Source organism: Acipenser ruthenus, chromosome 6 (genome assembly GCF_902713425.1).
Source record: "Acipenser ruthenus chromosome 6, fAciRut3.2 maternal haplotype, whole genome shotgun sequence".
Lineage (NCBI taxonomy): Eukaryota > Metazoa > Chordata > Actinopteri > Acipenseriformes > Acipenseridae > Acipenser > Acipenser ruthenus.
Genome location: NC_081194.1, coordinates 6,660,414 through 6,676,786, shown reverse-complemented (window position 1 = coordinate 6,676,786; position 16,373 = coordinate 6,660,414). Strand labels below are relative to the sequence as shown.

The 16,373-nt window shown below is 35.6% G+C and overlaps 1 protein-coding gene across 8 annotated transcripts in view; it reads right to left on the bottom strand.

Annotated features, from left to right (window-relative positions):
- LOC117411148 (regulator of G-protein signaling 7) overlaps positions 1–16,373 on the bottom strand; it is a 118,531-nt gene that overhangs the window by 54,008 nt on the left and 48,150 nt on the right. For all 8 annotated transcript variants that reach the window (XM_059024859.1, XM_059024862.1, XM_059024860.1 and 5 more), the window contains exons 3-4: positions 15,553–15,649; positions 185–235 (exon numbers count right to left, since the gene is read on the bottom strand). In XM_059024859.1, coding sequence (XP_058880842.1) covers positions 185–235; positions 15,553–15,649 — 148 coding nt within the window. The remainder of the gene's footprint in view (positions 1–184; positions 236–15,552; positions 15,650–16,373) is intronic.

Below are 16,373 nucleotides of genomic sequence, written 5' to 3'. Positions count from 1 at the left end.
TACTAAAGTGCTTTTTTCTACCTCAGTTCTGAGATCTGTTTAACTGAATCGGTTTCAGGGGCAGCTTGTTACATTCAGAGGACAACGGGCAATATGTACTGCAGCACAGATTCATAAATGCTTGATAGTATTTTTCAAAGAAGGCAATGCCATTATGTTTCTAGTTATATAACGTCTGTATTACCTTGATCTTCAATACTTAGGTTTTTGATCATCCACTGTACAATATCAGAACCTGGAGGAAAAAGAAAGTACATTTTAAAGACATACTGTATAGGATCACAACAGTTTTTACAATGCAATAATTGATATACAGTCAACCTCGGTTAACTCGACTGGTGGATAACTCAACACCTTCGCTTAATTCGACAGGCAGTCTTGGTCCTGGATTTTCTCCATATAAAATATATGCATCCCGCCTCTTTTAATTCGATGCCACACTTTACTTGTAAATCGATGCTTATTACCGGTAACGAAGGGATAAAAACTATTAAAAAGACTAGTGGATAACTGGACACTGTCGTTTCACGTGACTGATCTACTTGACACTCTTGTTTCACGTGACTGACCACTGACTGGAAACGGATCGTTCATTCATTCATTCGCAATTACCAAGTGCAGCTGGTTACAGTATCAGTTCACAGTGAGTGAGAAAAATGAGTTCTGATTCAATTGGCTTTGAAGCTCAGGTTATACGGGATAACAAGCTTGTCAGCAGAACTTTAAAAGCACATGTTTTTGCATGTGAAACAATCGACAATGCTTGATTTCTGTGTGAAACTGTAAGTTGATTATTATTGTTTTTGTTCACTGAGTTAATTGTATAATGTACATTTGTTAACTTTTGCTATTTAAGCCGTTACATTAGACATTACAAGCCAATAATAACTAAAAGTATAGTCAGCAGTTTGTGCACAGTATGTGGTTGGATAGTTTTTATAAAAATAACCCTGTAGTTATTTTATACATTCTTATTTCAATCGAACTACACGAGTTGTACCGAGTTTGTACAGTACTGTATACTGTAATTGATTAATTCACTGCAGTTCTTTCAACCGTTTTCATAAGGACATTTAGCTAAAAATAAACTTGTAAATACTGTAATACTGTAAATGCGTGAGTTCTGTTACTTATATGCATGTTAACACCATGGCTCATGTGCACCTGTGGATAACTTGACATCTCAGATATGTCAACACTAAATGGCATATATATATATATGCCAATAATATATATATATATATATATATATATATATATATATATATATATATATATATATATATATATATATATTATTATATATATATATATATATCAATTGATTATAGATGCCAGTTATTAGCAACCCTGATAAAGACAACTTTTGGTTATTAGCAACATTTTCCCAATCCCATCACATAGACTTTAATGTTAATGGAATTCTGATATTAGCAACTGCACGCCGCTTATTGACAACTTTATTACTAGTTTCCAGTGCTACAGAGCACACTTGCATGATTTATGTGCATACTTCATGCAGCTTTTATAACACACTGATTCGCAACTGTGTATTTCTCGCCAACTGAGGCAGAATCGTGGCTTTCAAACTGGCTATGAAGCTGCATGTAAAATTGAGATGGATTTACATCGGGAGGTGGTACATTGTAAAAAGCAGACAGCGTTGGACAATTTCTTATTTTAAAATTGTGTTCTTTAGAATTGATTGTAAGTACAACACATTTTTTATGTTTGCTTTACTCATTGTAAGGACAGTTGTAGTACATTGTTGTGTAGTACTGTTTAAACCTACTCCTTTTTTTATTTGTTTTACACACGTGTGAAGTAAACAGTTTGGGTATTTCATGTTTCTCATGTTCATTTTTTAACACTGTAACATTTAAAACACATGTATTTCAGTGCCATATTTATACAACTACAGTATACACTGTTGTTCCAGGCTTTTCACTTATTGGCATCTTTTGGTTAATGACAACTTTTTGCTGGGAACCGAGAGGTTGTTAAGCGGCATCTACGGTGTGTGTGTGTGTGTGTGTGTGTGTGTGTGTGTGTGTGTGTGTGTATATATATATATATATATATATATATATATATATATATATATATATATACAGTCTAACTTCACTATAACAAACCAGCAAGAACCGATTTTTTTCAATGCAAATTAGCCCTATTAGAACGATCACGTACAGGATCGACCCGGATACAACGATCTCAGTACTGACTGACACTGAACTTTCTCCAGTGTCAAGTGTGTTATTCTCTCAGTGAAAACAAAGACCATGGCTGACTAATTCAAAGACAACACAAATTCAAAGATGACCTGTTGTAGTACGAATCAAGCATGACGAATGCAATCGTTGCCTGTTCGTCATCTTCACACAAACTGCAACCAAGCAACGGGTGTGATGAGCAATCTATGCTGGGTAGTTTTTTCAAGAGAAAGGCCATGTAATTACTGTATTTTGCATGTAAGTGTACATTCTTTCTCTTTACTTTTTTCTTTTAAACATACCTGGGGAGATTAGTGTTGTGTGCTTTCTGGAGTTGTTATGTTTAATCAAATGATTGTTTACAGACGGGCGCTCGATTGAGACTTGCTGCCTGCCTGTCTTCTGTATGTGTCCTCTGTGCGTTACCATCGTTGGTAGCGTCACATGACCCGTTTGTTTACTTTCTGTTTTGTGTTTAATAAATCCTGCGCGCCTGTCCTGGCATTTCGACTCCAACTCCCATGTCTCTCTGTCTCGCAATGCAGTTACCCTGACATGTGACATGAGTACCTTGTCACAATACCATTTAAATATTGATCAATGTGAAGGAATCTTCATAAAAAATACTATATATTGATGTTCAATTCAAGTTTGCTGTTTTGTCATTATTCTGATACAGAAAAATGCCAAACCCTATTATAGTGAACACCCTGATATAACAAACATTTCTCCAGGTCCCAAGGGGGTTCGTTATAGTGAAGTTAGCCTATATATTATTTTTTAATCGGTTTAATTGAGTCATGACAAACGACATATCTTCATCCATTGTGACCATGTGATATGCACTCTCAAGTAAAGATGTGTGGGGAATGAAATGCCCTCCTATACAAAACAATTATCCTCTTGATTTTGGGTACATGGACCCGCCTCCAATCTGCCATTAATTTGGATCAGATTCAAACAGTGCTGGCTGTGTGTAGCATATAACCCACGCTTTACAAACTGGCAAACAGCACTATCCGCCCACTGCCTAAATTAAATGCAAAGAGTTTGGACCATCTCAACTCAAGGCTGTACCGTATGGCAAACACCTACAGTATACTATGTGCATTTTAAAATTTACATGATTTGCCCATTAATAACAGCCACAAGCGCATGTCTATGTTTCAAATAACATTTGAAGGGTCACCAAACTTATGTAGAAAGTAGCCTAGCCTTTTCAACATGCTGGAAAAAAATGATGAGTTCTTATCCTTTTTCTTCCTATACCTGGCTTTGAGCTGCTTTGAGTCTGAATCATAGATCCAGCACTGTACATCCCTCCTCATCCCATTTCATTCATATCACAATGTGACCTTTCAACTTTGCCAGCACACCTACTCCACAGTAATAGTGACAGAAAGTAGGCGGGGCTAACAGAGTTGGCTGGTCACATTGTCCCATGACTTTTGCCAAGTAAAGTCAGATTAAGAGAAATATAATAATAATAACAACTTAATAATGGAACAACCAGACCCAGAACCACCATGATTGTAAACACCATGACATAGTAAGGGTGATGTAAACAAGCAATTCAAGTTTCACTTGGAAGGTACATCCTCATTAACTTTGATGTCACAGTGTTGTTGGAACTTGCTAGCATTAGCAGGCACACACACACACACAGACACACACACACACACACACAGACAGACAGACAGACAGACAGACAGACACACACACACACACACACACAGACACACACACACACACACACACACACACACACACAGACACACACACACACACACACACACACACACACTCCCAGACGACTGCTTACCTGCTGCTCAGGCTTCTTCACACGTTAAATCAACACTAGCTGTTAAGAAGTTCTATATTTGAGTTCTTTTAATTATCACTTTCACTCGTCTGAGTTTGGAGACAAGCTTGTAACAAGCATTACGTAAGTGCATGCATTGTTGTCTCCATGTGATCTAGAATGAAGACTCAATGTCCATGTTTTTGGGACATATCAAACCTGTTTTATGGTGTGTTTAGGAAAGTTACCAAACCGAGAGGATGGTTTGGATAAAGTCCTGCACTTTTTTGCCACAGCATTTCTCAATGTGAGCATAATCATAGGAATGACACATTGTCCTTAACAAGCAGGGTTAGGGTAATGGGGTAAAAACTAAAGCATGTTCAAAATTAGCTATTGTTGAATGAATGAAAAATAATTTATGATATACAGATCAAACAAATAATATAATTTTTTTAGTATAATTTTTTACTTGGGCACACAGGCTAAAAACCTGATAATGATAGTCTCTTTGATTACTTTTGACAAACATCCCAGGGTAAAGCCCATGCAATCTGAGGTCAACTATTACACATCCCCACATGTGTTGCTTCACAGAAACATTCAACTTGTAATGCATGATCAAAACCCTAAGATGAGGAAAATCAGCATAAGGAACATGTGCTTATATCTTACAGCATACCTTCCCTATGTTTTCTGTCATATATAGTTAAAATAATAATAACTAAACAGAATATCTAATCTTAATGTGACATAGTGTCCATCTGATACAAATGATCAAGCCACCTGATAGATACAAACTATATGATAGAAAAAAAATACCAGATAGCTCTTTCACAACAATATCAACATTCTATCAGGCATTTAACCAAACGACTAACAACTGTAAGTGTTTGACCAAAATTGTATTTTGTCAGCTGGAGAAATGTCTGGTTTAACGAATGACTGTAACATTGATACGATGAGGCTTTTGGATTGATAAACTACAAGGAAGTTGTTAATTACTGTGTACCTAAGGGACACTGTGGAAATACAGTATACGTATCAGTAAAATATCTGCTTTACAACACACACACACACACACACACATATATATATATATATATATATATATATATATATATATATATATATATATAGTAAAGGTTTGCATGTTAATGTTACTATAAAACATTTACTATGTTGTGGTATTTATTCTATGAGGCAGTGACAGTTTAAGGTCCATCCAATATTAGTCTATTCTTGGCTGAATTCCCCTTGGGGAAAGAACCATCCATGTCTGATCACGGAGAGTGAGCAAGGGGTGGCAATAGGGATTACTGGACTCTGGACTCTTGACCGGAGGGTCATGGGTTCAATCCCCGGTGGGGACACTGCTGCTGTACCCTTGAGCAAGGTACTTTACCTAGATTGCTCCAGTAAAAACCCAACTGTATAAATGGGTAATTGTATGTAAAAATAATGTGATATCTTGTAAGTCGCCCTGGATAAGGGCGTCTGCTAAGAAATAAATAAATACTAGGCGTCTGACATTGACTGAGTTTTCAAGGGCATTATGTGGCCTTTACAACATGAATTTCTAATCAGTGCTTGGCTATTCACTTTCCTTTCTTGCATTAAAAAGTATAAAACAAAGAATATCAAGTTCTTATATTGAGTTTGGTAGTCTCAACTAGCTATCCCAAAACACCACACTGTGAGACAAAGTCAGCCCACTAAGGCCTGAATTCAATCCAATTTTATGGCACTGCCATAGATATGGTATACTTTATAATGGTTATGGCACTGCTGTAATGCTGATTTAATCTAGGTCTGGCTACCTTTGCAGGCGTCATTATGGAACTTGTCTCTCCAGGTTCTGCTTTAACAAAGACAATCTGAGGAACCTTGTCTTCTGCTCATTGTATAAAGACTTGAGACTCCTATGCTGCCAATCTAGCTCATGTCCTTAGCATGAAAAGAAATTCCATACAAATCATCAAGTAATCAAACTATTTTGTATCTATTATAAAGTCGCCTTGGATAAGGCGTCTGACAAATAAATAAATAAATACATTTAGGGAAAGGTATTTAAAGATAACAAATTGTTTCATGTATGTAATCATAGTCCAAGAGATGCAGCAGATTAATAAAGATTATACATTTGCAATAACATATATAAATGGTTAACACATCATCAAAGGTCTGGTTGTGTTTATTGTATATATTGTAGAAAGCTGAAATCATTATTCATTGCTTCATAACCGTCTTCATAACAGCTGGGCCCTGTCAATGCTTGCGTGGGTGTGTGGTTTGCAAGGATAATCAGTAGTGGGTACTTATCCCTCAGCATGGTGTTAGGGGGCATGGGCCGTAGGAGTTGCTGACCTATGGTTGAGATGTTAAACTCCTGTCTACTTTGTGCATATTAAAAATCCCAGTGGTCTTTCATATTTGGCTAAATCTTGTCTGAAATACGAAAATCGATGAAATGATAACTCAGAGAGCCCAGCAGGAGTCAGGTCTGTTGGATTTGGAAAAACACATGACAGAAACTTATTTCAGGTAAGTTAAAGGTGTATAAACTCTATATGTGTACAATTATGATACATATGGTATTGTGAATAAGCGTGACTTGAAATTGAAGCAGGAGTCCTATTGAGGAATTTAAGATGTTTTGAAATGTTTCCAAAGTGCATGGCACTACGGGAAAATCTCCAGTATATGGATTTTATTTTAATAATTTGCTGGCAAGCTGTTCACAGTTTGTATGTATTAATGTATTAAAATATTTTAGCAGGAAGAAGCTCTTGAGAGGAAATGCAGTACTTTGTATTCAAGTGCAGCCAGAGAGTCATGCTGATGAGAGAGTGGAAACAGTTACATGTCTGTAATACAAAATGAAACACACAAGCATACCTGCTGATAACACTAGAATTACAAAAATGAGATGTTACAGCATCTAACTGGTAGGTAAGGAATTACAGGAAAATGTAACTCTGACTGTAAAATCGAATTCCTAAAAAACCACTTGAATTCCACTGGCTATTATTCCTAAGAATTGTAATAGGATTTAATTACCGACATGTGCATTTCATTAAATGCACATGCATTTGTGGCCATTATTTTAAAGATGTGAAACAATATGGGGTCATGCTTTCGCAAAATAAAGAAACACTATAGCCTTTTTTCATTAAGTTTAGTGATGCAGTAAAATGGATGTTACCAGTAATTGTTTTAACAGTATTTCTTGATTCACAAACCCCATATCACTGGTACTAGGAATTCTACTGGCACGTTCTTTGGATTTTGTTTACCTAGTTAAAAGAAAAACCCAGGGTTAGGTAACAATCTATATAACTGAAGTATTTTACAAATGATCATTGGAAACAGAGGATAATGGTGGGGCGATAGTGTAGGTCGTTGAATTCATATCCTTTCCTAGGGAAGCTCTAAGTAGCATTGTGTGTACTGGGTTTTAATATCAGTTAGGAGGGTGACACAGTTCTGGAAGAGCTCAGTATGCCCTGTTTAAAACAATGACCCCAGCTTGGCAATGCATTTTATGTCCATTACAAAGGGAAACAGTTATGGACTCCTCTCTTTTTTTTTGGCATAATAATCTTTTTTTAATTATTATTTGCTTCTAAGCAGCTTTTCTGTGGGATCACCCTGTCCTTGTCTGCTTTTCCAGGTGAGAGAGTATTTGGATCAAAGTTTAAGATGTAAAACCCAGAGAATTTACAATTCAATCCACAGCATGCGCAAACACAGGGAATCAATATGCTGTGTTCTATAGAACTTGTATAACATGTACAGCAAATATCCACCAAGCACAGCTTTATTATAGGCTATAAACTGAAAATTGTTTACATGCTGCAACTGTGATAATCATTATTTACATCTGTTTAGCCATTTAGATTACGGGACATACATGAAAACATGTAACCATCCATGTAAGCCCACTGTAACAACTGGGTAAATACTAATCCTCCATCCGCTTGCATGGTAATACTGGTGATGTATATGTGTAATATTACATCAGATAACAAGACGTTGTTCAGAAAGTCAGTTCCATGTTAGTGCAGGAACCATTGGTAATTACCCAATGTAATAACAGGGCTATTCATGTAATCTAAGGTGCTACCATACATCTACAGTTATGGTCTTTCTTGATGCATTCTCTTGGTGTATAGAAGCAACAAACTGACTGAAAAACAAGCTATTTTACTTGCTGTGGCATGTTCCTCTGTAATTAAATAAGACTGAAAGAACAATTTTACAAACAAGAATCTTGTCAGGTTCCTAGGAGGTGATTGATTATAAAACTTTGTCAAGTTGTAATCTTAAAGGATCCAAGTGATTCTGCCTCAACAACATGACTAAATACTAGGGAGTGGGAATTTTAAATGTTTAAATGTATATACTGTAAAGAAGTGGTTAAACATTCAATAATATGCTAGACCAGGTTTCTCAAACTCGGTCCTGGGGACCCCCTGTGTCTGCTGGTTTTCATTCCAACCGAGCTCTCAATTACTTAACTAGACCCTTAATTTAACTAATAATTAGCATAATTAGATATTTTTACTTTGTTTTCAGCTCTTAAACAGTTGCAGTTCCAGTTACTTATGAAATGTTATAGCTAACTTGGAATCTGCAACTGTTTAAGAGATGAAAACAAGTAAATTAAGCAAATGATCAGTTTAATTAAGGGTCTAGTTAAGTAATTGAGAGCTCGGTTGGAATGAAAACCAGCAGCCACAGTGGGTCCCCAGGACCGAGTTTGAGAAGCCCTGTGCTAGACATATAACCGGTCACGTGACAAATTCCACCAAACGCATATTGTTTTCATGCTGTAGTAGGCATGGTATGGTAATGGTACCCAGTCAACAATAGGTTAGAAAGCTAATGGCAAGCGTTTTCTCTGACGTTTGTTATATATTTTTAATAAAATTGCATCTCTAAATAAAGGAACAAGGCAAAGCAACGTTTGGAATTATTTTGAGGAACCAGACGAGAAAACCGTGGTATGTAAATAATTATGCCAAACAAAATTGCCATACCACAAAAACATGTTCAATGCTTCACCATTTGAAATGAAAACATTCAGAAATTACTGTGGCTGGAGTTACTGATGACAGTAAAAAGCAAACCTCCATAATAAACGCTCCAGATAGCGACTGACATTTATTTTGCCCTTACATCCCTGTGAATACGTATAACACAGTTTTTTTCATTATTAATCCAAAAGCATAAGTGAAAATAAATCATGTATAGGCTTTAATTTACCAGTACACTTTTACGTAAATAGTTTGTTAAAAATAATAATAATAATAAAAATTTTGTGATATCTAGGTAATTTGTCAACAGAATGGGATATTAAAAACAGAAAATGGATTTCCCATTTGTGGCACCGATCCCTGAACAGTAGAGTTAATATAACAATGTATTGGAATCTGTGCATTTGATAGATTATGTAAACTGCGTTTGTTATTATCATTATTATTATCATTATTATTATTATTATTATTATTATTATTATTGTTGTTGTTGTTGTTGTTGTTGTTGTTGTTGTTGTTATCATTGGTTTTGCTTTGTTCTTTGAATATAATATAATGTAAAAAAGTTTAATTTAGTTTTTTTACTTTATGCCCACAGGGCATAACAAATACAGTGCAATAGTGCAGTACAAATACAAAGACAGACATTTACTAAGCTAAAAAATAATAATACAAATGCTTTTAAAAATACCAAATTCCCACTGGGGTTTATTTTTACAGATTCTATTGATTTTTTAGTATTACTATGCAGGACAGCTGCTATAAGATCGTGACCTTTATTAAATATGTGTACAGATTAATTTACTGATTAATCTACCAGTTAATCAGATGGCCCATAAATTAACCAATCAACACAAATTTGAATTGAGTGATATATATATATATATGAGATTATGGAATTGGTAAAACAGTCTGGTTGCTTGTCAGTGGTCACACTGAAGAGTCGACTGATGCCCATGAGATCAGTATGGGTTACACATTGTATTTGTTTTGCGAGACCTAAATGGTGAACATGCACCTGATGTACTAGAACTGAAAGCTGTCCTTGCAGATACACTTTACCTACAGGCTGTTAATTACAACACCGTTTCACAAGCTATTGTAAAGTGCTTGAATAACTTTGATGTTAATTTTGATGTCAGTGCATTTATATGTATATTTGCTGTTTAAAAAAAAAAAAAAAATCTATACACGTAATTTATAACATATCTCCGTGCACATTCCGCGAAATACGGTACTTTACCCGTGACACTGCCGTGACTTTTAAAGAAAATTTCCATGATTTTCACAGGGCCTTAATCATAATGTAATATAAAGAGTGTGTGTGTATGTACATATGGTTTAAACATTTAAACGTTGACACCTGCATAGCAGTGTGGCGTAGTGGTTAGGGCTCTGGACTCTTGACTGGAGGGTTGTGGGTTCAATCCCTGGTAGGGGACACTGCTGCTGTACGCTTGAGCAAGGTACTTTACCTAAATTGCTCCAGTAAAAACCCAACTGTATAAATGGGTAATTGTATGTAAAAATAATGTGATATCTTGTAAAAATAATGTGATATCTCGTAACAATTGTAAGTCGCCCTGGATAAGGGTGTCTGCTAAGAAATAAATAATAATAATAATAATGATCATAAAAATGTACCAAAAGGACATCTCGACTAAATACCCCATTCCACACCCTCACCACTCTCTGTGTGAAGAAGTGTTTCCTTCTCTTTGTCCTAAGTCACTCTCCAGTTAGTTTCAAACTGTGTACTCTTTCCTAGTTTCTGTACTGCACTTATTGGTGTGGATTAGCTTATGTCAACTCCTTTTATGATTTTAAAGACTTCAGTCATGTCTGCTCTAATTCTTCTTTGTTCTATGCTAAGTGGATTTAGTTCTTTCAGCTTATCTTCATATCTCATGGGATTAGTCTGGTTACTCTTTGTTGGACTCTCCAGGGCCACAATGTCCCTTTGGTACTGTGGTGACTCAAATTGGACACAGTACTCTATGTGGTCTCACCAGTACACTATACAACCTCGTCATAACCTCCTTGGATTTGTACTCTACACTTTTTGCTATGTACCCAAGCATTCTGTTTGCCTTGTTGATTGCTTCCCCACACTGTCTGGTTGCTGACAGTGATGAGTATATCACAACACCAATTTCATTCTCTTGGTGATTCTTCTGATTCAGTTCTATACAACACATTTGGTATTTGGATTCTACATTATTGTGACTAGCATGTAACACTTGGCATTTGTTGACCACATTTCATTTGCCATGTTTCTGACCAGTTCTATATACAGTCTAAATCTTTTTGGATTTCCTGGGTGGCTGAAAGTGTGTCGGCCACTGCACCAAGTTTTGTGTATGCAGACTTGACAAGTTTGCTAATTATCCCGATCTAAGTCGTTTATCTAGATAAGCACTGACCCCTGTGGCACCGCACTTTCATGGCCCTAGCGAGAGGTTCCCCCTCTTACAAATTTTTTTCCTAATAATGACCTCTTCCTGCACTGTCAGATGGTATGTTATTACCTTGGAACATGCAACAAGTATTTCATTATCTTAAACTAATTGTGGTAATACAAAATCAAAGGAAAAATGACAAAATCAAAACCATTGTATAGAAGAGACATTAATCTACAGCACATCCATGGGCCTCACAAAGCTTTAACACTTTAAGTTATTTAAAAAAAATGTTTTTCAAAGTCTGTTTTTTTTATGTCTAAAATAAAGTTTGATATCCATGAAAATGTTGTTAACTGTTAAATAACTCATGGGTTAAAGCTTTGTGAAATACGCACTTTGAATTATACTGAGTATGTTAATAACACATTGTTGCATTACAATTTAAACACTAGCTTTCTTCTTTGAAAGCAGGTGCGATAATTAGCCCACACAATTATGTTAAAATAATTTATTAGTGAGAATCCGTGAATCCGTTGGTACATAGTGTTTCTGACATTTGTACTCTTTTTCCCTTGCCCTCAGTTGTCAGGATGAATATTACAATTTTTTTTCTTTTTTTTTTTCTAATGCATTACCCAACATCCTCCCTGGGGACTTGGTGTAATACAGCTGTGCCAAGTTCAGATGAATAATTAATATATCTCATTCATGTGCTGTATGCCTTCAAAAACGTTTGGAATCTGTTGATGTATTTCAAATCTAATGGCAACTCTCCATGCACTGTACAAAATCTTCAACATCCCTACGGTTACACAGTGCTGTAGCTGAAAATATAAAATGTTTACACTCTATTTTAAGGGACACTTCATAGTGTATTAACTGTTTATTAACTAGCTTACTTAAGAAATGGTGTCAATTTATTTATCAATGGTTATTTAATATATTGCATGCTCTATCTGGTTTTAACTGATACAAATAATCAGCCTTAATTATGATGAGTCTTTTATTTTTCCCAATTTTAATCAAATTCATATAATACCAACTTTAACGTGTAACCATGAAAATATTTAAGACCACCTTTCTACTTCTCTGGCACAGAATTTTAAAATCTATCCGATGAATGCCAAGATATTCTCAAAGTACTTATTTTCAATTTGCAAGCTAAGGCATGTGCGAGGCAATCTTTTGGGACCTAGATGTTACTGCCTGATATATTAAATATTGTAACAGGAGATTCACATTGCAACCTGATAATGATTTTAATAAATAAGATCACAAGTAAGTCACAAATGCTACTGATTTAAAATTACAGAACAAAACAAACCCATGGTTCTGTGGGATTGGCATCTATGCATAAAAGCCACTAAATGTTGTGCCCAGAGTGTGTTTACTAATATCTACGCTAAAGTATTTAAATACTGACATGTCATGGCTGTTATATTATACCCAGACACATGCTGTACCACACAAGTTGGACAGAATATACAAGCAAAATATAGGTAAGCAGTTTTTTTTTTTGCAGTTTGTTTGCAGTTTTTTATTCCTAATTCCTTTAAAATAAAAACACAATGAAACCAAGTGGTAACGTATTGAAGGTCAAAATTGTTTGTCACTGATTCAACTATATTGGTTTCACACAAATACAGTGACACTAAATCAATGAGCGCTTTGAGCTGGATAATACAGATCAAAGTTAAAATGCATTTCTTCTTCTCTTGTTTTTATTAATGCACATCCAGATATTTTGGTAGGCGGTTCACCATGTCACTGTTTAAATGTTCCTCTAATTATATTTATCTATTATCTGGTATTGGTAGCAATGTGATATCTCGTCTGCAACTTGTACAAAATGCTGCTGCATGAGTTTAAACTGGGACGAGATCATATCACTCCTGTGCTGGCTTCCCTACACTGGCTTCCTGTCTGATTTAGGATAGTCTATGCATTTTCTTGCACTAAAACGTTACAAGCACACAGCATATACGTTTTATGTTATGCGTAATCATTTCAAAATAATGTAAATATTAAATCTACCGATTACCTTCTTTTGTTTTAAAGCATGCTGTGTTTGGATTATATGGCAATAGTATATAAAAAGAAGCTGAATTTAGTACGGAAATTATTCAGGATTTGTGAGATTGCCACGCCAAGGGATCGAATTATTGCTGAAAACAGAGGGAAGGCAGGCGAATGCATAATTTAGTCGTGTGGCTTGATGTTTTTATTATTGTTACAGTTATATTTTTATTTTTGTAAATGCCCTGTAGCTGCTACAAGTTCTTGGAGGAAGTACCAGTTTGGAATATTAAATTGCCTTTCCATTATTATTGCTATGTATGTATATTAGTAGCCATACTTTCACAGAACCTATAAGCGTTTAAACTGTTCACCCATGTTTGCCACTGTGGCTTATTGGTTTTGTCAGAATTTATGATTGAGTGTTTGTTGTTATGGATGAACCTACTTTTTTCACGATATTAAATTCATGGCATAAAAATACAGCTTAATTCTGATAAAGATTTCTTGTTGTCGTTTCTTCACTATTTGCCTGATCCATGGTTGTATCTTGACTTGAGATTATGAAGTTATCATGTTCCAGCCAAAAGAACAACATATATGCTGGCTATTGGCAGGACTACAACATAAAAATATTCATCAAACCCAGATTCATTTGAAAACAAAAGTACTACAATAAAACAAACCACAAGAGCAAATACTAAACGTAATAATGATTGTAAAAAATAAACCATGTTTTGTATAAGTTAAAAACTCAAATATAGGTAGTAGCATAAAACATCACATACCCAGACGATCAGAGGAATTTACTGTTATATATCCATAGCCACCCAGATTATTCAGAACATTCATTTTTAGCAGCCATTGTAAATGATCCTCTTATCTAAAAGACAGTACACTATTCTTTGCTGACAGACATCAGCTCAATAAAATGTAAATGAATCACACTGGGAGGCACACAAAGTTGCTCGGCACACATCAAATACTGTAATTGCTATTTGGCTAACTTTGAATTCACCATAATTGTTCTTATGACACAATCTATGGCTTCATAATCTTTCATATCTTTTTTTATGTTCCTGCATGTTTGCGGTGTGTGTGGTTTTGCAGTGATCATCACACCTTGACTGCACTCCGGCACTACCTACGTGGACATTGACTCATCCTGAAGGGAAGTGAGAAGAAAAACATAATTCTAATCACAGCACTCAAATGGTCGTTATGCAACAGAGCATAGCTTCTAGCTTCTGTGTATGTTTAAAAGGTGTTTTCCTCCATTAGTCGTGATTGCGTCAAAAGCTTGGTTACTAAATGCCTATTGTAGACTTCCTCAGCCACAGTCTCAGCTTGTAACATAGGTAATTGACAGAGGGCATCCTGTGTGTGCTTAAACCAAGATCTCTTCTGGATGCTAACCTACATGGTGACCATTTAGCTTTTTCCAATAGTCTTTGCTGAGCATTGGTGAGATCCAGTCTCCCACTGTTTAGTTCTATTTAGTTCAGAACTCAACAAGAACACTTGATAGAGTATCTCCCTCTCTGTCAACCATGAGAAGTGATACAACACATGTTCTAGGCTCAGCTTGTAGACCCTAAACCAGGGATGTGAAACTCCAGTCCTCGAGGGCCGCAAGGTCTTCTGGTTTTTATTCCAACTTAAGCTCTCAATTAACTTAATTCATCCAATTATTTGTTCAATTGGACATGTCTAAATATGCTTTCAAGGTCTTTTACAGTTGATTATTTAAAAAATGCAAGGTACACTACCTATAAAACAGGCCAGGAGAGAAGTGTTCAATTAATCAAATAATTAGACCAATTAAGTAATTGAGAGCTCGGGTGGAACGAAAGCCAGAAGAAACTACGGCCCTCCAGGAGTTTGACACCCGTGACTTAAACCATAATGTGGATTAGGTTTTATATGTTTATAATTTATAGTAGGCCATCTGAAATGTCTTTGTATCAGACAGTACAGTATGTATCAGACGGAAATGACATTGCATTAAGATTAGCTGTACTGTTTAATTATTTTTATTTAACAATATAGTATACTAAAAGAAATAGGAATTCTGATCTTACCAGAAAAAACACTGGGAATCTTGGACAAAAAACTTTTCACCGTACGGATGGGAATCCCATTTTTTTCTTCTTGCATACGTGCTATGATATCTTCCATCTAAAAAAAAAAAGAGAGAAGCATGGGGTGAAAAATATGTCATATTCATATATTAGAATGTTTAAAATCTGCAGTGAGATACTCTACATACTTTACATAACAGAAACAAACAAGATGTCACCTCGTGTAATCTGGTAAAGACTGCTGAGTGGTTCTGGCTGCTTGAACTGTGCAAAATGCTATATTTGATCATTAGAGACACCCTACCCAAGATGTATTGATTTATTATAAATCACAAAAATTTAAATTGTACCTTAGCCACCTGTGACCAGGTGGCTTTGTGGGTGACGTCAGAACCAGGAAGTAAATGCACACAGGGATACTGTCTCACGGGTAAAACTAAGGCGCTATGGCCGCGCTCAGGTTTTATTAAATAATAAAACAGATTTTATAAATGAACACACAAAATAAAGGGCACGATGACCAAAACAAACACACACGGAACACAGATAATGAAACAAGTATAAATATATATAGCAATTGTTCTACAGACTCACGTCTTATGTCCCGCCTCTAACACTCTCTCCTGCACTAGTAAACTGTAGTTTTTTTTTTATAGTTTACAAGCCGAGAGGTTAATTAGCTATCAATTATCCTATTACCCCTCGGCTAGTGTTTTGCACGCATTTAAATAACAGTGCCCTGAAAAAAGTATTTGCCCCCTGTCTGATATTCTGCATTTTTGCATATTTTTGACACTGAATGTTATCAGATCTTCAACCAA